Source organism: Diadema antillarum, unplaced genomic scaffold (genome assembly GCF_040938485.1).
Source record: "Diadema antillarum isolate AM-2024a unplaced genomic scaffold, OU_Dant_1.0 seq00001822_RagTag, whole genome shotgun sequence".
NCBI lineage: Eukaryota > Metazoa > Echinodermata > Echinoidea > Diadematoida > Diadematidae > Diadema > Diadema antillarum.
In genome coordinates this window covers 75001-101073 of record NW_027272496.1, presented here as the reverse complement: position 1 = coordinate 101073, position 26073 = coordinate 75001, and the positions used below count along the sequence as shown (strand labels likewise).

General features: G+C 40.8%; 1 protein-coding gene across 1 annotated transcript in view; it reads left to right on the top strand.

The window, feature by feature from the left end:
• Window positions 1-26073, top strand: part of LOC139712563 (serine/threonine-protein kinase SMG1-like) — an 82303-nt gene that overhangs the window by 26624 nt on the left and 29606 nt on the right. Inside the window, 25 exon segments of the mRNA XM_071624372.1 lie at window positions 259-413; window positions 970-1237; window positions 2187-2323; window positions 3166-3420; window positions 4423-4579; window positions 5192-5324; window positions 6049-6194; window positions 6730-7210; window positions 7980-8133; window positions 8652-8817; window positions 9865-10053; window positions 10871-11168; window positions 11753-11920; window positions 12417-12771; window positions 14066-14177; window positions 15057-15227; window positions 16941-17075; window positions 20396-20510; window positions 20513-20588; window positions 21410-21566; window positions 22050-22133; window positions 22721-22821; window positions 23779-23932; window positions 24462-24581; window positions 25598-25875. Of these exon segments, the coding sequence (XP_071480473.1) occupies window positions 259-413; window positions 970-1237; window positions 2187-2323; window positions 3166-3420; window positions 4423-4579; window positions 5192-5324; window positions 6049-6194; window positions 6730-7210; window positions 7980-8133; window positions 8652-8817; window positions 9865-10053; window positions 10871-11168; window positions 11753-11920; window positions 12417-12771; window positions 14066-14177; window positions 15057-15227; window positions 16941-17075; window positions 20396-20510; window positions 20513-20588; window positions 21410-21566; window positions 22050-22133; window positions 22721-22821; window positions 23779-23932; window positions 24462-24581; window positions 25598-25875 (4565 nt within the window).

Sequence of the window (26073 nt, the reverse complement as noted above, 5' to 3'; positions counted from 1 at the left end):
AGTTATTAATACTTGTTATCTGTCACACCAAGGCCTTTCCTGACACTATTCCCAGGTTTCTAATTTTCTGTGCCCAAAAATGGTATGCTAACATGAAGCAGAAATGGATTCCACTTTCTTCTTTGATAACCAGTGACATGTTACACTGTAGTGTTAATGGATAATTTCATGTTTGACAGAATCAAGATCTGTACGAATGACACAGCTGAAATTGATGGCCGTAGCCAGACGCTGAAACTTAATGTCTATTACTTGCAGGGCCATGCCTTTGAAGAAGGTGTCCAGCGGGTTGTAGCCCCTCTGGTCAAGCTGCAGTGTCCACAGGCCATCCTAGGACTGCAGACCTGGTGTGAGAAGGTGTTCGGAAGGTCCTTCAGCTGGCCAGCCCCAGTGGCACTCAAGGCTGACAGAAAGTGAGTTTCTTTTCACTCTACTTTAACTGTTAAACGACAAAATTTTTATGAGACCTAGGCAAGACAGTGGGGACCTCTTACAGGCTTATGTTTTTGATAATAGATATTTTTGGTGTAGTCATTCAGGCAATATGAGGGTTAATGATGAAAGTGGTGGTGATAAAGATGATAGTGAGATACTGGTGATAGTGACAATGGTGATAAAGATGTTGAATTTATGTTTTTGCAATCAATCTGTGTTGTGATTTTCCCTGTTATGAATTAACCCCTTCCACACTGAATTCTGAGATCGCCATAGACTTGATACACAGGCAACGAGGTTCCCGGAGGGAACAGGTTAAAAATGCATTAATTGCTTTACATGACCAACATATCAGGAAGATTTGACCTTCATATTAGAATGTTTCTTCGTAATCATTTTTTGTTTTGTTTTTGTTTTTTGCTTTGAATTCAGCAATACCATTTTGAATCTACACCCCTCCCCCCCCCCCCCCCCCCGAGAATCAACTTTGAATGGATAATTTTGTATTGTGTTGTACACTATGCAATGTCATAGGTTTGAGTCCTGCATCACCGAGACCCTGTCCACACTCAAGGATTACCTTGGTCTCGATGAGATCCCAAACTATGCCCACCTCACCAAGGCCCCTGTCCCTGCCAACAACAAGCACACCAATCAACACAAGCCATCTGTGCGAGGTCCCTCCCCACCAGACAGTCCTCCAGGGAGCAGGGATGGCATCAACCCAAAGCTCCTTACCAGGGGCATGGAACCACCACCTCAATCACAGAGTGGGGTAGTCACTGAGTACCTCCTGCAAGAGGTAAAGTGTGTGTCCTCTGGCTTGGTAAAAGTCTCTCAAATGCTTGTGAAACCTTGTATATTTGCAACATTTATACATGAATAGGGACAATTACAGACAGTATACATGATCATGATGGTCAGTGGAAAATAATAATGTAAGTCCTAATATTTAGCAAAATGAGGGATGTATGTCTCTTAACCCATTTCTTACAGGGACCTGGTCCCCAAAATGCAGATGGGAGTGACTGCATTTGTGGTCTAAATTCATGTTTATATATGTTCTGCTGACCAGAAAATGACTTTGATTGAAAGATTAGAATTTCTTCTGTCAATATCTGTATTCTTTCTGTATCAAAACAGTATGTATTTTTGCGTACTGTAATTTACCTTTTTCAACACAGGAGTGCGCTTGATTGCCATAAAACTCGTATTAAGACGCATGTAGACCCCATTTGGATGCTTTTTATAGTGTTTAAATAAGAGTTTGCAAGCCTGTCAGCACACACTGTATTCATAATCTCATATCCAATCGATATTTCCCATTGTTCGATGGCACATGCAGTTGACCGTGAAAAAGGGATACATATACCGCTTGACTGCTTTCCCACGGGCAGATTATCAATCTGTCCACTCTTTGTTGACAGGCAAAAAGAATCTTGTTTGGGGGAGTTGAAGATTCTTGGAGAATTGCAGAAGGAATAGGTTAAATGGACATTGGAATCAACAGTAAAGTGGCCTTGTCTATGTTCCGAGTCTTCTTAAGTTGTGATGATTGATTAAATGAAGCATAATATTCTCATTTTGATTTGTTTTGCAACTGCAGATTTTTTCTTCGCTTCATTTTTATACCTGCTTCTTTGAATCTAAATTCTCCCTGGACATACATCTTGCAGCTGCAGTGAGAGATGCCAAATATTTCCATGCAAAGGTCCATACTAAAATGCCAACTTTGTCCTGTATCTGTCCAGGTGATGGATTCCTATGAGAGACTGACTGATTACGAGAGCGCCCTCAGGTGGCAGGAGTCCATCCAACAGCTGAGAGGCAAAGTGCCGTCTTCTATTCAGGGTCATGTCAGAGTGCCAGCAGACTCCAATGCTCTCCAGTAAGTACTTGTTATAAAATGGACTTTAGAATCTCTTTAATCTGAGAGGTCAATTGTCATACATTGATTTTTACTGATCCACACTGAGCCATGCGTCTGGTAAAATCCGAACGCATGGCTCAAGTCTTCTATAGTGTTGTAAGTATACGGGATGCATAATGGGGAAAATGGTTGTATTTCATGAGCCATGGGCCCATTTCATAACACATATGATGCATTGGCCTATTTTGTGAATCAGTGAGAATCGTTATAACTTTGGAACAGTCAAAAACCTGTTTGCTGTGCTTGTGGGTTTAAACAGTTCCAAAGTTAAACTTGTGCATCCAATTCTCACCAATCCACTCTGTCCTGTGCATCATTTGTATGCTATACCTGGATGATATAAGGCCTTAATTGTGTCCCTAGAGTTTTTAAACTAAAATGAATCTCCTCACTGCTAAAGATACTATGTAGTAAAATAGCGGTGTCACAAACTCCATGTCCTTCAATATGCTTTCATGCCAGGTATATACATGTTTTTGTCCTGTTTTTGCGCCTCAGCCACAGTGAATACAGTGTCAAGCTATGCACCACCTTTGCAATCATGTTTTAGAGATCAAACTACTGTGATTACAGATATGCTCTCAGATTTTAGCAAAAATCTATGAATTATTCCAATACAGTTGTACCATTGTTGGCCAAATGCATTTTGGGAAATATGTTTTGTGATTGAAGTTTGAATATCGATTTCCCCCAAATTACTTTATAAGCTTTGAAGATGTTTGGAGACACAGTAAAAAAAAACAATTTCTGTGTCAATTAAGAGCTGTCATTGTTCTGTTCAAACCTATTTCTGACTCTAGGGCACTGAGTCACTTCAACAAGAGAGATTTCCCAGGAGCTGCCACCCAGCTTTCCCTCATCCCAGGCATGTCCCTGGATGACTTCAGTCCAGCAGACCCTACGGTAGCAACGACTGAGGCCCGCTCACCCCATCTCCTCCTCAAGGCCAACCAGCTGGAACGAGCGAGGGCACTAACACACTTCCACCTGTCGGGATGTGCAGACACCTTTTCTGCTACCAACAACAAGGGAGTTGTGTGCACCCACCCAGAATTGTAAATAAGATACATCCCTCTATCAATGTGTAGAATGCTGTCATATACAAATCCTCATTCTTAACCTATTGATGACAAGCTGATTTTGCTATTACATGTACACATATTTTCCATTGACACCTACCTGAGTATATTTGGGACTAGTTTTCAACGGCTTAACAAAATCTTTGTCCGTAAATTGAAGTACGTCATACTTCAGTATTTTATTCCTTTCGTATGGAAAAAGAAGTACAGTGTAGTATACAGTTACTCTTGTTTAGATATTTTGTCCTGTGGAGGTTTTGCTTGCTATGTGAAACAAAAATGTTAAAAGAAGTAAGGGTTTGAGAACCCGTCTTGCACCATTTCATATTTGCTTGCAATATATCAAAAGAGTCTACCAAGAAACCTACCTGGCTGATGCGATTTGCAGGGATGATGAGTTGTTTTGGAGTATTTTGAGATCAAAAATAAAAGTTGGTATACCGACTTTTATTCCAGAAGGATCCAGGCTAACTTGGTCTCAGATACAACTTGGCCCTATTTCAGACACTTTTCACGCAGTTCGTGAACACCATATTTTATATACATGGGGCACATTCATTTTGTATGCGCGCCAAAGAGGTTCTCTGATGTGCGCATTGTATCAACTCGGCCCATAACTGCGACCAGCCAGAACGCGAAGCGCTCCCATAGTACAACACTGTACAATCCAGAAGGGCAACTCAGCCTCGCTGTGAAAGCGAGGCCGAGTTCTCCCTGAGTCCGAGTTAGCCTGACCCCGTTCTGAGATTGTGGCTCCGGCAAACCTTTTTGGTTGATATTTCGCATTTTCATCATTACCCGACGGATATCTTGTTATTACAGCGTTGTTACACACATTTTTGAGGCATGCATGTACATTTTGGAGCAAAATCCGACAATTCTGCAGGCGCACCAGAACTATGTTTCACCTTTAAAGTAGCTTCTGCAGTGTACTCGTGTTTTATGACTAACTTCCTATTCACTATTCTGTGTCGATAGGACGACTGTTGTGGAAGCGTTGTCCACTGTTCACCGACTGGCCGAAAGTAGCCTTCAGCTGGCCTGGCTGGACTGGCCAGTGGTGCCCACCCCCAGCCAAACGACTCTCCTTCAAGCTGCAGATGTCATAACAAGGACCATTCAGAATTCTTTGGAGGTGTGCAGAGGCAAATTAAATCCAATTTAAGGCACTGTTCTGATTCAATGCATTTTGTATTCAGCTTTACTATTCCCTTGCATTGTATTTCTATTACACAGTATCTTCTTGTATAGCTGTCAACAACTAGTATTGGTGTGGTCATTGTATATGACCAGTGTCTTTTTTATAGAAAAAAATATGCATTCGCATTATCTCCTTCTCTTCATATCCTAGAAATTGAAATATGTCAACATTATACAGACTTCTGAGTGGCTGGCAATAAAACTGAAATGGCAGAGGTAATGTGGAGACAGGGGGATTCAGATATTGAAAAAAGTTTTTTTTTGTTTGCTCTTTTTTGTCGGGGAAGGACATGATTCATATGGCCTTGTGACTAATAACTTTGCCTCTGAATATTTAGTGTTGATAGGGCCCCTCTTGTGAATGTTGTGTTTAATTTCCATGATGACCTTAAGCTTGTGATAGTACCGCTTTCTGTCAAGCATGGTCAGCACAGCAAAACCATGTGAGAAATAAAGGCAGGAAGACTGTTAGAGCATTTCGTGAATGTGCCACCAAAGTCTTGTGGACACTTGTAGCACACTTTAATGTGAAATCTGCTCTCACTAGGTATACCCCCTGCCGATGAGTGATGACCTTCAGCTGAACCCATCCCAGTATGACCTGACCATGATGATGGAGGCGTGCCGAGTGACCTCCTACCAGCTTCACCTCCACAGGGACATGAAGTCTGCTGACTCAGGTGAGCAGTGCCAGCATTGATGTTTGCAGTGAGATAAGTATGCTGTGTCTTGTGATAGTCTTAGATAGGGCTGTACTTCATATGAAATCATCTATCCATTGCAAAATCCTCACATTTCAGTTGCTGTCTCATGTTTTAATGTAATGTTACTACAGAAGGATGCATTGAACTGGACATTGACTTAGCCACATGGTGTTTCAGTGATTAGTAAATACACATGTCTGTTGTGTGTTAATGCCTCAGGTACTTCCCAGTGGAGATAAAATATAGTTTGAGTGTCTACTAGAAAGAATATTGTAGATGTGATAGTTACCTTCCTGATCATAAGAGAGACATCATATGATATGTGTGAAAGAAAGATTAAAACAAAAGAGTCACTTGGCGGCAGCATTTTTAGTAATCAAGTAGTTAGTTGTGCCGTAGTCTACATAAGTAACATTTCATTTCCTCCAAGTGGGACTTAGTATCTTGTGGATTTATTTTTTTTCACAAAGAGGACAGCTTCATAGCACACATCATTAGCCTCTTCTGGTTTTACACTTTCCTTGGAACAGGGACCTTTAATGCTGTTCAGAAATGATGCATTGGTCAGCTCGCACAGTTCATTCTCTTACAAGTGTGTGTAAAAAGTGATAAATGTATAAAGCCAATTTTTTTTTTTGTGGTTATGTTTATTGTATTATTTATTTGTTTATTATTTTGTTGACCATTGTTGGACCTGCAGAGATTGTGTCCCGACTGACCAGCCACCTGTCCCAAGTTCATCTCGCCACTGCTCGCCTAGCTCGCAAACAAACCAACTTCCTGGCAGCACAGCAGATCTTGTTGGGACAACTAGACCTACTGACATGTGGGAGAGATCAGCCTGAGGTGAGTCTTCCTCCAGGTTCCTTGCAAGAGGCAGGCTGAAGGTTGCTGGGAGAGAATTATAGATTTGTTCTTAGGAGATTTCATAAAATGTCTGTAGTTGTGGAAATGTGATTGGTTGATTTTCTGCTGTAATGATGCATAGTAAAATATCCTCTTGCTTTGGATGAAACTGTTCTAAAGAGCAGGAAGACGAATAATTGTCTCGAGAAAGATTGTCTTGAGAAAAATGTAGTAATGCTAAGCTCTCGTCATTTTGCATTCATTTTGCATACTTCATTGGGCTGCTAGTGCTCTGATAAAATGTTCTTTCTAAGCTTTTTATCAGTCTTATATGTTGATTGCTGATATCAACATATTGTACTTCTCATTAATTAAAGAAAGCTAATCCTGCATAATTTTCGGAGAAATCAAACATATACATAGAGTTCATAGCAATGCAAGTGTCTGTCTGTAAATCCCAATAGGCGTAAGTGTCATTTATGGTTTAACGGTCTTCAAGCAAGGAGGCTAATTTTAAGTGTGTTTCCAATCGTAGGGTCTTGAGAAGCGACTGATGAACCTAGAGATCACTACCAAGAAGCCCTGCCAGCCACTGCTGACGGCCCTGGCCTCCCTGGATCCCCAGACCTGTACCTCCCTGGACATCCTGCGCACTGAACGGGAGTGTTCCAAGCTTCTCCACTCCATGGGCAACCAGCTGGAGTCATGGAGCAAGGCAGCCGATACGGTGGTCCACTATGCCTCCGTGGCTGCCAGCGCGGCCTACATGACGCCCCCTTCAGACGCTACCGAGATGACCGACCTCTGCGCCCGATCACTGCTGAGCCTGGTGAAGTGGATGACCGCTGACTACCGCAGTGCGCTGCAGTTCCTGAAACAGTCGCACTTGAGCGACCTGAGTGATGTGCCTGCCCTCAGCCGTAGCCTGGGAATGCTCCTGGACATGGAGCACCAAGGGGCCCTCCAAGGGCTGGGACTCGCTGCCTACAGCGCTGGAGAGGTGGATCCTTGTGACTGTAGGTTCAGGTTCTTCTGACATGTTGCACTGCATAATATGATTGCCCCAAATAATGTGAAGGAATGCTCTCTTTCTCCCTCTTTGGCTTAAATGAGATACTTTCAGTTTTAGAATAGCATGAAGTGTGGGAGTATTTGATCTGCGCAGATTGTTAAGTAATTCTGTGATGCCAAATTTATTGATATTTTCGTAAGTAGACTTTAATATTTCTCCTTTGTTACTGTATACCAATGATGCCATTTTGTTCTCATTAGATTTGTTGTGCTTTAGTTTGATATGACAGTTACAAGGGTGAGGTTTTTGCAAATTTGGTGTCCTTGATCTGGTTTTCTGCTTGTAGTTCTCACTGTTTAATATATATTCTAAGTTTACCATGTGCAAGGATTTTTGAGGTAATGGAAAGTATCTTGTATATTAGAGAAGGTCCAAAGGTGTGGCTTTCATTTGCATGGTTGCAACACTATTTCAAAATACCCAAGGGTGTAGTACTGAGTGCATTCTTTCAATCCTTTTTGTTCGTGATAAAGGTATGAAATCAAACTTGCAGTGTATTGGGCTGTTACAAAGTCTAAACAGACAAGTGCAGAAATAGGAATGGAATAATGGCATAAGACTTGAAAATATGGTTTATTGTGTTACAGAATTAATGTGCTCATTTCATGGTTGTAAGTAAATTTAATTCATCCACTTAAACTGGAGCAAAGGCCAACCCGTCACCACCTTTGGCATAATTATTATTTTTAAACCACTTTCTTGCCCACCATCAGTGATTGGTCAGAGTCCTGCGGTCAGTGAAACAGATGCTGTGTGTGGCCGACTGCTTCACCTGGGCATCATGCAGTCCCCTAGCTTGCCCAAAGCATGGTCAACTCTGGCCTCTTGGTGCTACCGCTGGGGACGCAAGGCTGTCGACATGGCTAGGTAAATTCTTAGTGGTTTTGGGATCCAGTTTCTCACTTTCTCTCAAATGTGGGTGTGGGGTACATATTGAGGATAGTTATCCTTTCCTATGATGAGTGTCAAGTACACCAACTCAGTAAAGCAAGAACAAAGTGAGGCTATTGTATGTTTAGTTTAGTGTATTTAAAGTAAGTGCATTATTCAACCAAATCTTCTGACACTCTATTTATTGCTGTCTCCCTTTGCATGAAGCCTGTGATGTTTGTTCTGTTCCAGTTTGTAAACCCAATTTATTAATCACTGGACTTTCATACAGTGACATTGGAAGTCTGCTCTCAGAAGAAACAACATTTTAAATTCATTTCTAGATATGAAGAGCAATACAATAGGATTAGACATTCAGTCTTCGATATCTCAACACAGAGTAAATTGTTATCAACTTTGATATCAGAAAATGTCAGAAATTTGATGGTATTTTGCAAGTGTATTACAAAATAAATGGAAACTCAGGAGAGATAATATATTTTGATACCATGCAGTGAGGATAAAGGTGTTGCGTTGACTGAGGGTGAGAAGGCCACAGTTCTCTCTGTTCTACCAGCTGAAATCACAAACTCAGAGACAGACAACATCCTAAAGGTTCTCAGCCAGGCTCACTGCGCCACCAGCAGCATGCAGGAGGAAGATATTGTGGAACAGGCCCAGGTAACCAACCTCTTGTGTCCTGTTTTCATAAATCACACTGAGGTACCAAGTGTATGGATTGAGAAATGTATAATTTACATACTATTGCATGAAAAATTATGAAATGGAGCTTGTTGGTTTAAAATGTACTGGCTTCCTCCCCCCACCAAAAAAAAAAGAAAAGAAAAAGAAAATATAAATACAAATACAAAAAACATGGCGGCCAAAGCACTATAGCGAATGGGATAGCCTTTCCTTTGACATGCTGTGGTGGCTTCATTTTTGGAGCAAGACAGTTGATATTTGGACAGGACATCACTGAACCCATTGTTTGACTATTGATCTAAAAAAGTCATTTTCACCAAAATTGCAGATACAAGGTCTTGTCACCCCAGCGACGATATGCATATCTTACCAGTGTCAGTTTCTTGAAAGACGATCTTCAGTATAATACCTATAGTAACACAAAGCTATTGCGTGAGACTTGCAATTTGTTGTGCAAGACTGTATCTGCTTCATTTAAGCTAAAGTTTGAAGGAATTAATGGGATGCTTAAAAAATTGGTTGGCATGTTACAGCTAAATTCATAATCGTGAGAAGTGTTCAAGATGTTTGTTTATGCCATGCTAAACTTGGCATGTTTCAGTCTGGCAGCATGCTTTTTATATGTGATTTAGGATGGTATCACTCTCAAGCAATCTTGTGGTTTTCTCGGTAACATGACTTATGCTCTTGCGACAATTGCTTCGGTCTTATTTACTCCAAAGACTTAATGTCTGAGTCAGGATTGTAATAGGGTTTTAGGTTTGGTTTTATGTGAGGATTAGGGTTAGGGCTATGTTAGTGGTTAGAATTTATGCTTGGCTTAGCAGGCAGATATTTCATGGGAGCAATTGTCGCAGGAGCAAATGTCATGGAACCGGTTTTCTCAAAAGTTGTCTCTCAATCCAGTCATATTATCCTTCAGTAGTATTGTATTCATTTTACTGATAAGGCTTGCAGTAAGATATTAATTTGAGAAACCAAAATGCCACTCCATGACACCCTTGCCCCTCCGTGCCCATGCAGTCCGCCTACCACGACGTGTCAGAGACTACCAGGATGCAGCTCCTCTCAGTCTGCCCAGCTCTGGCAGCCATGGACACCTCCGTCATGGACCAGCTCCTGGAGGTCTGGACCGGGGTCTGTCGCCGCATCTTCAGTCACTATCGCCTCTCTGTCTGGAGCTACTTCACCTTCCTCAAACTCAACGGAAGGGTGAGATAAAATTGATGACACTCATTGCGATGATGTCATTGATGACAACGTTTTTTTTGGAATGATACTGATGAAATAATGTCCTACACAATCAATCTAAGTTTTGAAAGTGATGGTAGTTCCTAACTTGAAATCATAATTATGCAAATATTTTGCGTAGTCTTTAAGAATATTAGAATTACAATTGACTAGAAGAATGCAGATTTAAGAATTGCCATGTTATCCATGAAGAAGCATACCCTGCTAGAAGGTATTGTGCCTCTTTCATGACATGTTTTACCTTCTTACGTTGAGACAGAAAAGGGAAAGATGAAGAGTAGTTGTACAAATAGGAATTAGGTGGATTCTCAACTCTCTATGCACATGTGCAGTAGGCTCTGAAATTCTAGCATGTCTATTTTTATGACAGGTGTACAAAAGCTAAATCTGATTGCATTTAATGCAGAGGTACCACTTATGTGACTGTGTGTAAGCACTTTGATTTTAGCTTATAGAAATCTCATCAATGTACATATTTGTCAGTCACAATACTTAACAGTGCAATAAAGAGGATTTCCTCAAAACTGTCTTTTGGTTGACCTAAAACTATTTGAATGTATAGTTGATGCACCCAGGTAAGTGTTTAACAGTGGGTATCGCTCGTATTCATGTATTAGAATATTTACAAAGGTGTCGTTTTGATTTTCACAAAAAGTTCAGACTGTTGTTTCATTTTGAACAGATTAAGAATTTCTCACAGAGTTTATATCATTGTGTAATTTTTATAACAGATTAAGAATTTCACAAAGAGCTCTTACTGTTGTGTCGTTTTGAACAGAGTGCTCTAGAAGATGTCCAGGATCTACACCCCATCTCTCAACTGAACACCAGCAGCAACAATGCTAAATCTGAGTTGAACCTCAACAACAGCAGTGCGGGAGGCAGTCAGGTTGGGCCAGGGGGAGTGGGAGGTGGTGGTGGAGGAGGGGAGAATGAAAACGTTGAGTTTGGCAGGCAAGAAGACAACAACATCACAGCTACCCTGAGACTCCTCAGGCTTCTTGTCAAGTATGCCTCTGAGCTGAGGGACGTCTTGGAGGAAGGATATGCCACCACACCAACTGGTCCATGGAAGAGTGAGTCTTGATAGGCCTTGTAACCTTGGACTAAAACTGCAGTGTACAATGAGACTTTAACTATATTGCAAAATATGTGAGTAATTTGCTTTAGATGATACATTTATATGCAAATTGAAAAATGTTTAGATTATATCTGGTGAAGAAATGACTTACACATTTGATTATGGCAGGAAAGAATCACCCTAGCATTGTGGCACGATAACTGAAGCACATGCCAATTTCCCATTTTATGTAGACATGCAGTGTATGCGCCTTGTAACAAGTCAGTCTAATTATTCAGGAATGAGGACTTCCTGACAATTTCTTGAGTGGTTAAATTTGCGATCACAGAGTACAGTATTGTTACACACTTTGTTCATATAGGCCTACTGTGTAATGTATACCAGTACATGTACACATGCATTTCTCATTCATGTTGGGATCTGAGTCGGTATTATTGTGTGTTGTTCAATAGTGAATATACCCCCCCCCCCCCCCCCCCACACACACACACAAAATATACAGTGTATACAGTATTTGACAATCATTCAGTTCACCCCAGCATGTATTCTACCTCCCACTTACCTCCCACTATTTGACAGGTATAATTCCACAGCTGTTCTCCCGTCTCAACCACCCGGAGTCCTACGTACGTCAGAGCATCTCTGATCTCCTTTGCCGTATTGCCAAGGACTCCCCACACCTCATTGTCTACCAGGCTGTGGTTGGCTGTCCTGACACAGGTGTGGCGGAGATGGAGAACAAGAACAGTAAGAACATTTACCTGCTGTGGAAGACTTGTAGACTGGAGTCTGATTCTACCCAATTAGTGAATCTTGGTGCATGCCTAGTTCAAAGCCTAATTTCTAGTAAATGACAAACAGTTGATTTCATCTCTTTAAAGGAGGGAAGAAAAAATAACCCAAGAATGAAGAGTTTATTTTTAGTTAGAATTGAGGCTGAAAATGTTTCAGCCATGGAGACATGAGTTTGTAAAACTCTCTGATGTTTCACATTCCTTGAATGTGATATGATCTTCAATTAATATGGTTTTGGGAGGATGATGGGTCGAAGCATCCTTCAGAGTTAATGTCTCATGAATATCTTATTAGAGGGAACGTAGATAAATGGGATGGTATGCTGTGGAAGAACTCTTCCTTGCCAATCAGTTTTGCAGAAGTAACACTTCTTCTTGCCATGATGAATCCCCATCATGTGGATGTGCTCAAAAACTCTCTTCCATTTGTTGCTTGCTATGGCCTCCAGGTCAAACAAGCTCCATCTCCAAGTTCTTGACAAGCCCCCACCCCCAGAGGGACCCCCTCCAAGACAGCATGCTGCCTGGCTCCCTGCAGGATGCTGGTAGCCAGCAGGTGGACCAGGAGGAGGAGGAGAAAGAGGAGGAGGGTAATGGTGAGGAGGAGGAGGAGAGGAAGCAGCATGACCACTCCATGCATCTGCTGGAGGACTGCCTCAGAGCTCTCATCTCCACGCTGTCCCAGCATGATGGCAGCCTGGTCAGGCAGGTAGAGGTCCTGGTGCATGAGCTGAGGCGCATCACACTGCTCTGGGAAGAGGTCTGGATTGGGACGCTCACTCAGATACAGTCTGATGTTACCAGGTAAGGGTAACAGCTTTACTTCAACACAGCAACAACAAAAAAGCACATACATGTACATGCTGCTGGGATTCTGAATTATGACAGGACCTAGACATCGCTGGCAGTTTCGAATCTGCATGATGAAATTTGTTCATGTTGTAGTGTTTTCATCTTTGTCGAGTGTGCATGTTCTTCAGTTGTTATTCGTCACTGTATACCCACCTGTTTCTCTGTAACTGTCACTCTTGATCATCCATACATTTATTGTACTACTCTGCATGCTTTGTAAAGTTGATGTCAGTGCCACGCTCAACATGTGACTACACCAAGTTGGTGTGCAGTATGGGAGTGACCCATGTTTCTGTAGTCAGAGTCTGATAGTCATCTGGGTAAATCATACATCACTTTTGTGTTGCTTATAAGTTTTCTGTGATTGTTTCAAACAGATGAGTTATTGCATTCAAATTTATACAAACTGTTTTCAATGAAATTTCTTGTTATTCATTCCGTCTGTTGACAGTTGCGAAAGACCCTGATTGTGATATGGTTGTACTCAATAATAGGGAGTAATTTTCAGAGGTTGTAGATATTGTGCCTTGCCTCTGTTCATTGTACCACAGTTTTATCCATACCATCTTCAGTGTATTCTAATAGTCAGTTTGATTTTAACCTGAATAACAATGCTTCAAGGTCTTTAACAGTGTTGTTGTTCAAAGTTTTGTGATTAGAGTCAGAACGGGCTTGAGCTTTTGATCTTTGCAGAATTTTCATCAGAGGCAAAATGACAAACATACAGGGTAAGTAGACAAATGGACTGCACACAACAAGCACTGTCTGGGAGGGGCTAGGGACACAGAACAAAGAAAACAAAAGGGATAGGTTGGGTGTCAAAGGCAGGTAGCTGAACAGGTATGGAAGGGATTACAGCAAAGGGTTGAGCAAACAAAAGGGAGTGGAGGACCAGTGATGATCCCAAGGATCATTGAGGGCAGCCTGTGAAGGATAAAGATGAATGGGGAGGCAACATCAAACAAGATCAGAAGCAACACAAAGGTGAAGGATGAGAAATTGGTGCAACAACAACAGCATGAGTGAGGATACCCTGTTAACTACATGCTTGTGTAAGGTCTGCATGGATTATCACATTATCAAAACTGTGCACAAGTGAAGTTTATGTGTTGTAAATCCCTAACCCACCTCTTATGTAGCAGACCACTATGAACAACATATGACTGACCCTCTCTAGGTTACAGTTCATAAAGATTAGTTTTACATGTCTTTTTCCCCCCTTTTCTTTGCTTTGTTTTTCTCCAAGGCGTCTTGAGAGGCTGGAGGAAGAGGCCAAACGTGTGATGAGGAATGAGAGTCTGGAAGCCAGACAGAAGAGAGCACTCATGATGAAAAAACATCAAGCCATTATGAGACCGGTAAGACACACTACCACTTTCTGTGATGTCACTTTATTACACTCACTGCCATGGAGAGTACTAAATTTGGGAATTCCGTTTCTCATTTAATGCTTTACACTGATGGGAATTGTTGTTTTTTTTTCGGGGGGGGGGGGGGGAGTGGATCAAAGGTAAGTTACAAGTACTTTCAGCAGCACTTCCTAATCTACATTTTACCTCTAAGTTATTTTTCTACTTTCATCTTATTACAATTCAACATAGTTTGAATGATGTTGATCACCTGACTATGTAAAAATTGTTTCGTAGCAATTTTTTTACTCTTTCACAAAACTCATTAGCATTTTGATCTAATTGTGTACCATACTTCTTGTATTTTCAGGTGTAATGGACATTGAGAACTACAGGGAATTCGAGTAGATTTGCATATTAAAGGTGCATAGTCCCGGTAGTGTAGAGGGCACTGTTGATGATACTGCCGATCACCGTTAGCATTGATACGAAGATTACCGAAGTTGAGCTGTCATCATGAGTAAAGTGCGTAGGTGTTGCTAAGTAACGTTGCCTTCGTTGTCTTCTCTGTGCATCGCGCAGCCTGTAGTAATGCCAGGTTGCGTGCTTATGTTCTTGTTATTATGACATCACAAAAGAATCATGAGCCGAACTGTGATCGGTCCACTAACTACAGTGAATCGGACTTCTTCGGACTCGGGGAAGTGGGCCAAAGCGTAAGCACTAAAGAGGAGTCGATAGCGTAGGTCTCTATAGGAAACTTGCGCCATGCGCCCGCGTACGCATTTGACTAAAACACCGGGACCATGCACCTTTAAAGGCCTACTGCTTTTGATATTTTCACTTCTGTTAGGGAATTGCCTGTCTATTTTTTTCTCCATGCTTTAGATTGTCTTCACCCTGGAGCAGCTACACAGCATCACCAGCAAGCAGGCAGAGACTCCCAATGAGAAAGCCTTCCAGGAGACCTTCCTAGGGCAGCTAGAGCTGGCTATCAAGGCCATCAAATACCCAGAGAACCCTGAGCAGCCGCAGCCATCCTGGGCCCCTTTCAAACAGGTGAGTGGAGAGACAGAGCGTACTCAAGGCAGAAATGGGTGTACTGTTCTTACTGCCGTCAAAATTTGTCACTACGCCTGCTATTGATCATGAGGTGTGTGAACGTGATTGCTGGTTACTTATTTGCATGCACTGGGGTAGGCAGATAGAATATGGAATAGAATAGATAGAATACGACAGTCAAATGCAAAGAAACAATATGGAGCCATATAGAAACTCTATTTACTCTGCCAAGTTTGAAAACACCTTTAATTTTTTTTGTAGGTCTGTGTGTATGTGCTCTACTCTGTTTTGTCCTTCTTGTGGTCTCTATATGCAGGGCTCGACACTAACGGTGGCCCGGTGGCACGGGGCCACCAAAAATGCACATCGGGCCACCAAAAAAAGTCGGATGTTTGCCTTTACTTTTGGAAATGAACAAGAGTAACAATCGGCTCTGTAAGATGCCAAAATAAATGTCAGATGTTTGCTTTTTAAGTTTGGAAATGAATAACAGTAATATTTGACTGCATATGATACTGAAATAAATGTTGGATGTTTGCTTATATACTTTTGGAAATGAATAACGGTAAGATTCACCTCCGTACGGTGCTAAAATCAATGTCAGATATTTGATTTTGCGTTCGGAAATCAATAAGGATAACATTCGGCTTCGGAAGATGCTGAAATAAATGTTGAATGTTTGCTTTGACATTCGCAAATCAGAAATGAACAATGGTAACTTTTGACTCTTTACAATGCGAAAACAAATGTCGGATGTTTACAAATGTCTGCAAATGCTCCCACTTTCTCATTTCAAACGTAAGTTTTGACCACCTAAATAGGCATCAACTTTTATAATAATCTATAAGTCTATTTGCAAAATCTTAGAACTCAGAATAACGGTAAGATGATTGAATTTTCTATTCATTTATTTTAGACATGTGTACCTGTATCACTTCAGTAATACTTGATATTTATATTTCTATGTTTAGTTGGACCGATTTAGTTTTTCTTATATGTTTTTCTTGATTTTTTTTTCGGGCCACCAGATTTTATTTTCGGGCCACCAAAAAAATAAAAATCGATGATTTTGGTGGCCCTATCGGGCCACCAAAAATAAAAGTTAGTGTGGAGCCCTGCTATATGTAATTGTTAAATGAGCATATTCAGGACATGTCAAAACTTTTTAACCCATAACAGTACATGAGGGTAATTGAATGACATCTCGCTTTGGTTCGTTAGACAGAGCTGAAGTGACATTCCAATACGACTTTACGTTCTCAGTTCCTTAAAATTTCATTGTCTTGTTTGTTGAGTCCTTATGTTTGGCCAAAGATCTAGATTTGACACCTCCTTCTTATTGAATATGTGTGTATTTGCCCTTTTGACTAATGCGTTGTATTTGTAGTAGTAGTAGCAAGTAATGTGTAGATTGCCATGGTGTATGAAATTATGCCAACTCAATTTGCCTGCTGTGCATTTATGCAGCAAGCTAAACTCATCACACAACTTCTTGCTGTCCACATACTGTCAAAGAAACTTTTGTTTATGTCAAGTATTTAGTTTATTGCTCAACTAAGCCTTGTGTTCATTTGTTCTTTTTTATATGGTACTCAGAAAAAAAGGAAAAAAAAAGAGCAAAACTCTGTAATAGCAGTTTTTTATAAGATTGGAACCTGCTAATGCCCTCTTATCTTTTGTCCATTTTGCATTGTGTTCCGTACCCACCAGCTTGGTCACATGCTACAGCAGCGGTCCAATCGCCGCTCCACATTCCTCCTCCAGATGAGTGAGATCAGTCCCAGACTGGCCAGCATGAAGACCACAGCTATCCCTCTCCCTGGACAGGTGTGCCATTCCAACCAGGTAAACTCATGTACTCTACTTCCTGTAACTTTAGTGAAGGTTGGGAGAATTGTGTTTGCATGTTCAAGATATACAAAATGATATTGCAGTTCTTAATTACTACTGCTTACAATATTAAATGTACCTTGTGTCTCACAATGTTGATAAGCCATAGGTCTTATATAAACAGATCTTCAGTGTCACAAAATCCTTCTTATTGTTTTCTAAGTACAGGAAAATAGACATAGGTGGAAAAATCTATGTACTGTCCTCTTTAGTTTGTTTGTTATACCCCCGCCACACATAGTGTGAAGGGGGTATATAGGAATCACCGTGATGTTGGTCGGGCGGGTGGGCGGTCGGGCGGTCGGGCGGTCGGTCTGTTGCAAAATCTTGTGTCGCGAACTCCTCCTACAATTTGAAGCAATTTAAATGAAACTTAGGGTAAATGGTGATATTGAGGTATAGATGTGTGTCTGTCGGACAATGCTTTGCCATGGTAACCATAATTTTACCAAAACCTTGTGGATTGAATAACTTCAATAGTTTTTAAGCAATCAATTTCAAAATTGGTATCTATGATGATCTATAGGTGTAGTTATGCAAGACACTCTTTGTATTTGTACTTGACAAAGCGTTGCCATGGTAACCGCATGTTTTCTTCGAAATCTTGTGGAGTGAACAACTTCCACAGTTTTGAAGCAATGAAATCAAATTTGGTAGGCATTATGGCCTTGAAGCATAGATGTGGAACACATAATTTTTGTGTTTGTCGGACAAAGCGTTGCCATGGTAACCATAATTTTACCAAAACCATGTGGATTGAATAACTTCCACATCATTCAAGCAGTTAAGGTCAAATTTAGTATGTATGATGATTGGAAGGTGTAGTTATGCAAGACACCAATGTGTTAATATAAGAAAAATGTGTTGCCATGGTAACCACTCATTTTTGTATCAAATTAAACCATTTAATCTTTCAAGGTGAAATTTGGTGTGTATGATGCTCTTTAAGTGTAGTTTTGGAAAATGTCCTTTGTATATGTATCCGACAATGCGTTGCCATGGTAACCGCTTTTTTTAATTTAAATCCTGTGGCGTGAACTTCTTCCACAGTTTTCAAGCAATTCAAACCAAATTTGGTAGGCATTATGGCCCTGAGGTATAGATGTGGAACACATAACTTTTAGCTCACCTGAGCCGAAGGCTCAAGTGAGCTATTGCGATCGCTCTTCGTCCGTCGTCCGTCGTCCGTCGTCCGGCGTCCGTCGTCCGTAAACTTTTACATTTTCATCTTCTTCTTGAGAACCCCTTGACTGATTTTCACCAAACTTGGCAGTTAGCATCCCTAGGGGGATAGGATCTCAATTTGTCCAAGTGGGCACCATACCCAAACCCCCCAAAATTAAGGAATCTTCAAAACTCTTCTTCTCTGCAACCAGAAGTGATAGAGCTAAGTTACTACTATGAATTAGTACATTGATGACTGCAGTTTCAAGTTTGTTCATGGCGGAATCAGGGGTGCCCCCCACCTGACCCAGGGGAGGGGGGTGGGGAGGGGTCCTAATGGGGCCCAAATTGTACATTTTCATCTTCTTCTTGAAAATGCCATAATGAATTTTCACCAAAGTTGGCAGGTAGCATCCCAAGGGGGAAAGAATCTCATTCCCATCAAATGGGCACCATGCCCCACCTGGGGGGCCCCAGGGGGCCTAAATTTGGACCGAAATTGTAAATTTTCATCTTTTTCTTGAAAACCCCATCACTAATTTTCACCAAACTTGGCAGGTAGCATTCCTAGGGGGATAGAATCTCAATTCCATCAAATGGGCACCATGCCCCACCTGGGGTGCCCCAGGGGACCCACCTCTCCCCCCTCCTGTAAGGAATCTTTACAGATTTTCTCTAGAACTGGAAGTGATTGAGCTAAGTTAATACAATGAGTCAGTATATTGATGACTGTTGTTTCAAGTTTGTTCATGGGAGAATCAGGGGTGCCCTTCCCCCCCCCCCCCCCCCCCCCTTGGGACCCAAGGAAGTGGGATGGGATGGGGGGGGGTCCAAATGCGGGCCTAAATTTTCATCTTCTTGCTGAAAACAACATAATGGATTTTCACCAAACTTGTCAAGTAGCATTCCCATAGGGATAAGATCTCAAAGTGTTTGAATGGGCACCATGCTTTCCTTGGGGGCCCCAGGGGGTCCAAACCTCCAAAATTAATGAATATTAGATAATATTTTTCTCTAGTTCTAATCAAAAGTGATAGGGCTTTAAGTCTTTTTTCCCAAGCTGCATAATCTAATGTTCTGTAAAGTACAGTGTACTTGGCAGGTATTTTTACCAGTGTGATGGATATGTAAATGGACACCATGCCCCCATTCTCAAAGCTACCCCCACCATAAGTTTCCAATGTTCTCAGGTAAGAGTCTGCAAGAATGCATGGAAGATGAACTTGCGAACTCAGGTGAGCGCGTCACCCCGGGTCTCTTGTTGTGTTTGTCACACAAACCATTGCCATGGTAACCACAATTTTACCAAAACCGTGCAGATCGAAAAACTTTTCCATCATTCAAGCAATTAAAGTCAAATTTAGTATGTATCATGATCTAGAAGTGTAGTTTTGCAAGACACCAATGTCTTAGTTTAAGGAAAATGTGTTGCCATGATAACCACTCATTTTTGTATCAAATAAACCATTCAAGCTATGAAGGTCAAATTTGGTGTGTATGATGGTCTTTAAGTGTAGTGATGCTGGGGGAAAGCATGTTTCCATTTGCTCTCAGTTTTATACTCGGTGTCAACTCTGTAATTGTACAGTAAACTAAAATTATTCTGTTTCCAATTCGACAAGTGCACAAATTTGGTATTAACGTCATTGCCCTCATGACATCACATACTATAAAGCAACACTAGGGGCGGGGGTATTAATCACCTTCAGTGATAATTCTAGTTTGCTTACTGAGCTAATGCACTGAAATTAAAAACTTGGTCTAGTGTACATGTGATGATGATTATGAATGACCAAGTGCTACAATACTCTCTAATCTTTGGGTTTTTTTCTTTTTTGTTGTTTCTGAACAGGGTATTTCAAAATTTGACAAGAACTGAGATGAACATTCTCTATAGTCAATAAATAAATGGCACTTCATTGTATCAAGCATTATCTACCTTGTCTTATGGAAGTGGGAGAGATAAAAAGTAAAAGTTGTGTTACTACGACCCTGAAGAATTTGGGATAGGTAATTCACCTTTGAAGCAAAGAAGGAATATGCCTTCAGTGTAATTAAGACTGTCGTTTACTGTAGATGTGACTATATAAATCAATCACTATCCTTTGTAGGTTGTCCACATTGAGTCGTTTGTCAACACTGTCAACATACTACCAACCAAGACCAAGCCCAAGAAGCTGGTGTTCCAGGGCTCCGATGGGAGGAAGTACACTTACCTCTTCAAGGGGTCGAAGATCTTCACCTGGATGAGAGGATCATGCAGTTCCTCTCCATCGTCAACTCCATGTTTGCCAGGAACAAGAGGTTGGTCCTGTTTTCTATTTCGAGGTGAAAATACATCAGATAAATGTGTATTTGTGAGGTCACGGTAACACACAAAAGCAAATACATAGTAACAAACTCAGACAAATACTGTATGTGCTATGTATTTAGTGAGTCTAAATTTTCGCGAAACGGGACTTCACGACGATTTTGTGAGTGGATAAATTTGCGATTGTGGAGTACAGTACTGAACAGAGAAATGTATATGTGCACGCCACATTCATATCTGGATCAAAGTCAATATTTTCGCTTGTCTTTATATTCGTGAATAACACCTGACTCGCAAAATTGGCGAAAATTTAAATCTTGCAAAATATTTGCCATAGACAGTATTTTAAAAACATTGACTAGATGAATCTCAGTTTGGTAATAGACATAATGTAGTGTGTAGTGAGCACCATATAAGGGTAGCCCTGGTCTTGGACTGTGACTTTGCTTTTATTATACTGTTTGTGAGTGGCTTGGATTGGGTGTGCATTTGTATTCAGAGTCTCGAATTTGTCCTTTTCTCAGAAAAAAAAAAATCTCATAATTACTCATTAATTGCTATGGGTGTGTCATGTTATTACATGTATCAAGACAGAGAATGTTTTTCTCTCTTGATAAGTTTCAAATGAAAAATGAAGTGAAAGACTTTGTTTTGCATTCATATCAAGTAAGGATCACTATGCAAATGATGGCACTGTGATACGACCAAGACACTTACAGTATGAAAAGGAACCTGGAGAACCCAGAAATTTGATGATGTCATTTCGATTCCAATAATGTTCTCATTGCCATTCTCTTTCCTCTCAACTTTGCAGGCAAGATGCTCCCCTCTTGCATGCCTGCCACTACTCCGTGACCCCCCTGGGTCCCCGATCTGGTCTGATCTCTTGGGTGGATGGAGCTTCCGCACTCTTTGGTCTCTACAAGAGATGGCAGCAGAGAGAGGCCATTGCTACTGCAGGTGCTTCAAAGGTTAGTTGGCACGAGTAATTAATATGTCAGCCTTTTTTTTTTTTTGGGGGGGGGGGGAGGTTGATGTCATGAACCCATATACTAAGCTGTGGTATGGTAGTAGAGTCATGATATCATTTTTTCCATGTTAGCTACAAACCCCATGCAAATCTTTTTGTCAACAAGTGAATCATGTTGAATCAATTAATGCTGGTCACAATGCTAAGTATTAACCATTTTTATAAACAGTAATATGTAGAACAGGTAAACGTATGTAACATGGTAATGATATGAAAATGCTTGCGAATTGACCATGCTGAGCAGTGCTACAAACATTTAGGTACTAGAGCACAGATTATATTGCATATAATGATAGATACGGCGCATTATAAATGTACTTTATTATTATTATTATTATTATAAGTTTTTCAGGCTTGATGAATCTTTGAGACCTTGATAATGTTAACCCCAAACTTTCCTTTGACCCCTGCTGGATATCTGTAGGCTGGAGATGGTAATGTTCCACCACCTGTTGCCAAGCCCAGTGAGATCTTCTACAACAAAGTCACCAAGGCCCTGAAGGAAGAGGTTAGTTCATTCTGATACTTAATGTGCGGTGACCACACCTCAAGTTCATTTGTGCTTTAATTTTCTTCATCCTATATTTTCTTATTTTAATATCCAGTACATCAGGACTGCTGAGTCCCAGAAGGAAGAGAAGAAAAGATACAACATTTATAACAACCACACATGTTATTTTTATTAAAGATGGATATCAAAATGGGAGTTGTTTGAAATGTCTCGTCAGGGAGTAATAATGTCTGTGAACATAAAGGGAAGATGCCTGTAGAATTGAAAGATGCACAGATGACATTTGGAGTATGTTTCCATATCTTCTATCTAGACAGGGAGTCAGTTGATCAAAAGCAGAAGAGAACCTTTGCTGAAGATATGTGTTAAAGTAGCTCATGTACTTTACAATAATAGATGTCATAGATCTCTCTTCCATTAGCATCTTTATGACAACAGCAACATTAACATAAGTAGTAGCAATTACCATGGCAATACCTAGCTGACTGTCAGGGTCTAAATTAACTGCCATTCAAGTTCCATATTGCCCTGTATACGACAAGGCCCCTGAACAAGATGTGATTGTTTGTTTTGTGTTCACACAGGGCCTCCCAAGCCACACTCCCCGCAAGGACTGGCCTGTGAGCATGATGAGGAGAGTCCTACAGGATCTGATTGATGACACTCCAGACTATCTCCTGGCCAAGTAAGAATCGCTTTCCAAATGACAGTATTGAAATGAAATGCTGCACCAAGGCATGGCAGTTGCAGTGAGCTACATTCTTTAGTAGCTGATTGTTGACATGTGTCTGTGTTACATGTAGCTTTGTTTCTTAATAGGAGACAATTCCCTAAGGAGTTTTTGGTTGGATGGAGTGAGATAAAATTTATTGTGCGCTTCCCATCATTGCACTCATTTATGTTGTGCATAGGCATGTTTCATAACTGTATAGATCTTTTGAGATATTTATTTTTTCTTTGTTCACAATATTAAAGATGAAATCTTACTATGATTAGCAATACTGACAAGGAGCTTCAAAACAAGCAAAATGTTTTGCATGCTTTCACTTTCGCACCATCGACCAAAGTGATCTTGTTTAGAGCCCAAGCACATTTCATGTGCGAGACAAATAATTGATGCGACAAGGTCCCTTGAATGCCATTGTTGATGATACAGCGACACTTAAAGGGACTATACAGTACTGGTTGAGGTGGGGATTCATGTTTTGAATATTCCTAAGTGAGATAATGAGAAACCTCTTATGAAATATGAAAGAGCATGTAATTTTAAGAAGGATTCAATGTTTATTTGATGAAAATTGGTTTTCAAATGGCTGAGATATCCCAAAAAGTGATTATAATAAGAGGCGACAGGCCATGCCTTTTATTAGGATCTCTTTGTTTCACCTTTTTTTGGATATCTCAGCCATTTCAAAACCGATTTTCATCACAGAAACTTTTGATACCCCTTACAATTGCATGCTCTTTGACATCTCATAGAGTGGTTTCGGAATATCTCGCAAAACGTCAAATACTAAATCCTCACCTAGAGCAGAACTGTACACACCCTGTAACATATCACAAGGGCCCATGCTTAGTCTAATGCAGTGGTCAGACAAATATTGAACTCTTCCCCTTGCCCCTCTCACCATTCCCCTGACAGGGAGCTGTGGTGTAGCAGTGGCAGTGCCTCAGAGTGGTGGCACCTAACCCAGGCCTTCAGCCGCTCCACAGCTGTCATGTCCATGATTGGCTACATCATCGGTCTGGGAGACAGGCATCTGGACAACGTACTGGTCAACTTCCTGACCGGAGAGGTACGGTAACTCTCTCTCTCTGTTTCCATGGCAACAGAGCAAAGAGTTAACATGTCTGTGTGTTATTTTCATCTTCATGTATAATATCAGAGAGTGATGGATCCTACCTTGCCTGTGTGGTTCTATTTTCATCACCAAATAAAAGGGAGATTTACAATTCTACCAACAATTTGGTTTGTAATAAATTTACAGTCATTATCATCATGACATACTGGCGTTGTACCCATTGTGGGAATCATTTACAAGAAGAACAGCAATTGTAAGAAGAAAGTATTAGCATTAAGTTTACAAGCTCCTGTGTGAATTTGATAATGTGAACTTGGATTGTCCAAAAGTAGATGGACATTTGTACATCTTTTTTTTTGTTGTTGATATGATAGGCTTTCGGCATCCCCCTCTAAAAAAAAGACAAGGTAAGTGAAACACTGAAAAGCATTTAGAAAACAAAACATGATAATGCAGAAGATAGAAGGCATCATGCATTTTCAATCATGATAAATGTTTTGTGATCTGTCCTTGTTTTTATCAGGTGGTTCACATTGATTACAATGTGTGCTTCGAGAAAGGGAAGAACCTGCGAGTCCCTGAACGAGTTCCATTCAGAATGACGCAGAATATCCAGGCAGCTCTAGGGATTACTGGGGTTGAGGTGAGTGCGATTCTATTTCTGCCTGTCACTCATAGCTATCTCAGTAACTTGTCTCCACTTGTGGTAAAAATGACATTCGCTGAAAAGTTGTTGGGTCTTCTGGACTTCTTCCATAATTTGTGTCAGATCAGAATCTAAACTTTGAAGATATTGCATAGTTAATGTTTCATATTGTATGCATAGCTTTCATATTGTATGCATAGCTTTCATTTTGTGCTTTTTTTGTGTGATTTCTTTACTTTTGTTCACATCAGTAGATGACTAAGGAATGAAGTGATTTCAAATGCTGGCAGTCAACACAGAAAAATCAGAAATGGATTGTATCATACTATACATGTATATTGATGTACAGTCACAAAGTACTGTATACGCCGAATTTTTTTAAAGGTTTTTATTTTCGCAAATTTCGTGAGTCAGGTGCTTTTCGAATTAAAGGCATGCTAAAACAATGAATCTGATCCCGAAATGAATGTGATGCACACATATACATTTCTCCGTTCACTACTGCACTCCATGATCGCGAATTTAACCACTCGCGAAATCGTTGGGAAGTCACGATTTGCAAAAGTTTAGACTCGCTAAATATATGGCTTATACAGTAACATATGGGTGTTGCATGTATTTATCAATACAAATTGATAGCTCACATTGAATGAAGGATGATGTATTGTTATAAATGAGGTGAATATATGTAATAACGTGTATACCTTAGAGCAACTCGGTAAAACTGTCTCACTTTAACCATTACTATTATTTTTGCCTCCACACGAAGTTGGCAAAATTGTATGAAGAATTCCTCATTCAAAGTGGGGGTACCGATTAATAATGGGCTTCTCCAGTTAATTGGGTAGAAGTTGTGTGAACACTTTATATTGATGGAATAAAATTGTTTTCCTTCACCTCTAATCTGAGTACTCTGGATGATAAGGCAAAATAAGCTCTCAGCAACTCCATGCAATAAAGTGGAGAGAATGTTAATCAATTTGTGAAATGATGTGGATCCTTGGATCACTCAGGGCAACTTCCGTCAGTCGTCTGAGGAGGTGCTGAAGATCATGCGCAAGGGACGAGAGACCCTGCTGAACCTGCTCGAGGCCTTCGTCTATGACCCCCTGGTGGACTGGACTACGGCCAACGACAGGGGCTTTGCGGGGGGCATCTATGGGGGAGGCCAGGTCAACGCAGGAGCCGTGGCGGAGACTGGTCTGAACAAGAAGGAGGTGGAAGTTGAGATCACGAGGAGCCTCTTCCAGTCCCGCGTCTTTGAGATGAAGGAGGCCTGGACTCAAAACCAGTCAGTCTTCTTGCTTCTTTTTTTCTTTTCCTGAGAATTAGGTTGTCACAGTTTTAGGAAGAGTGTGCATGAAGATTTTGCTGATTATCCTAATTTTTGGACACTGCATGCTGTGCTGAGTAGTCTACAGCAAGAGGCAGTAGCAGCTTATAAAACCCTTATTTACGGTGATATTGTGACATAACAAACTTGTCAGAG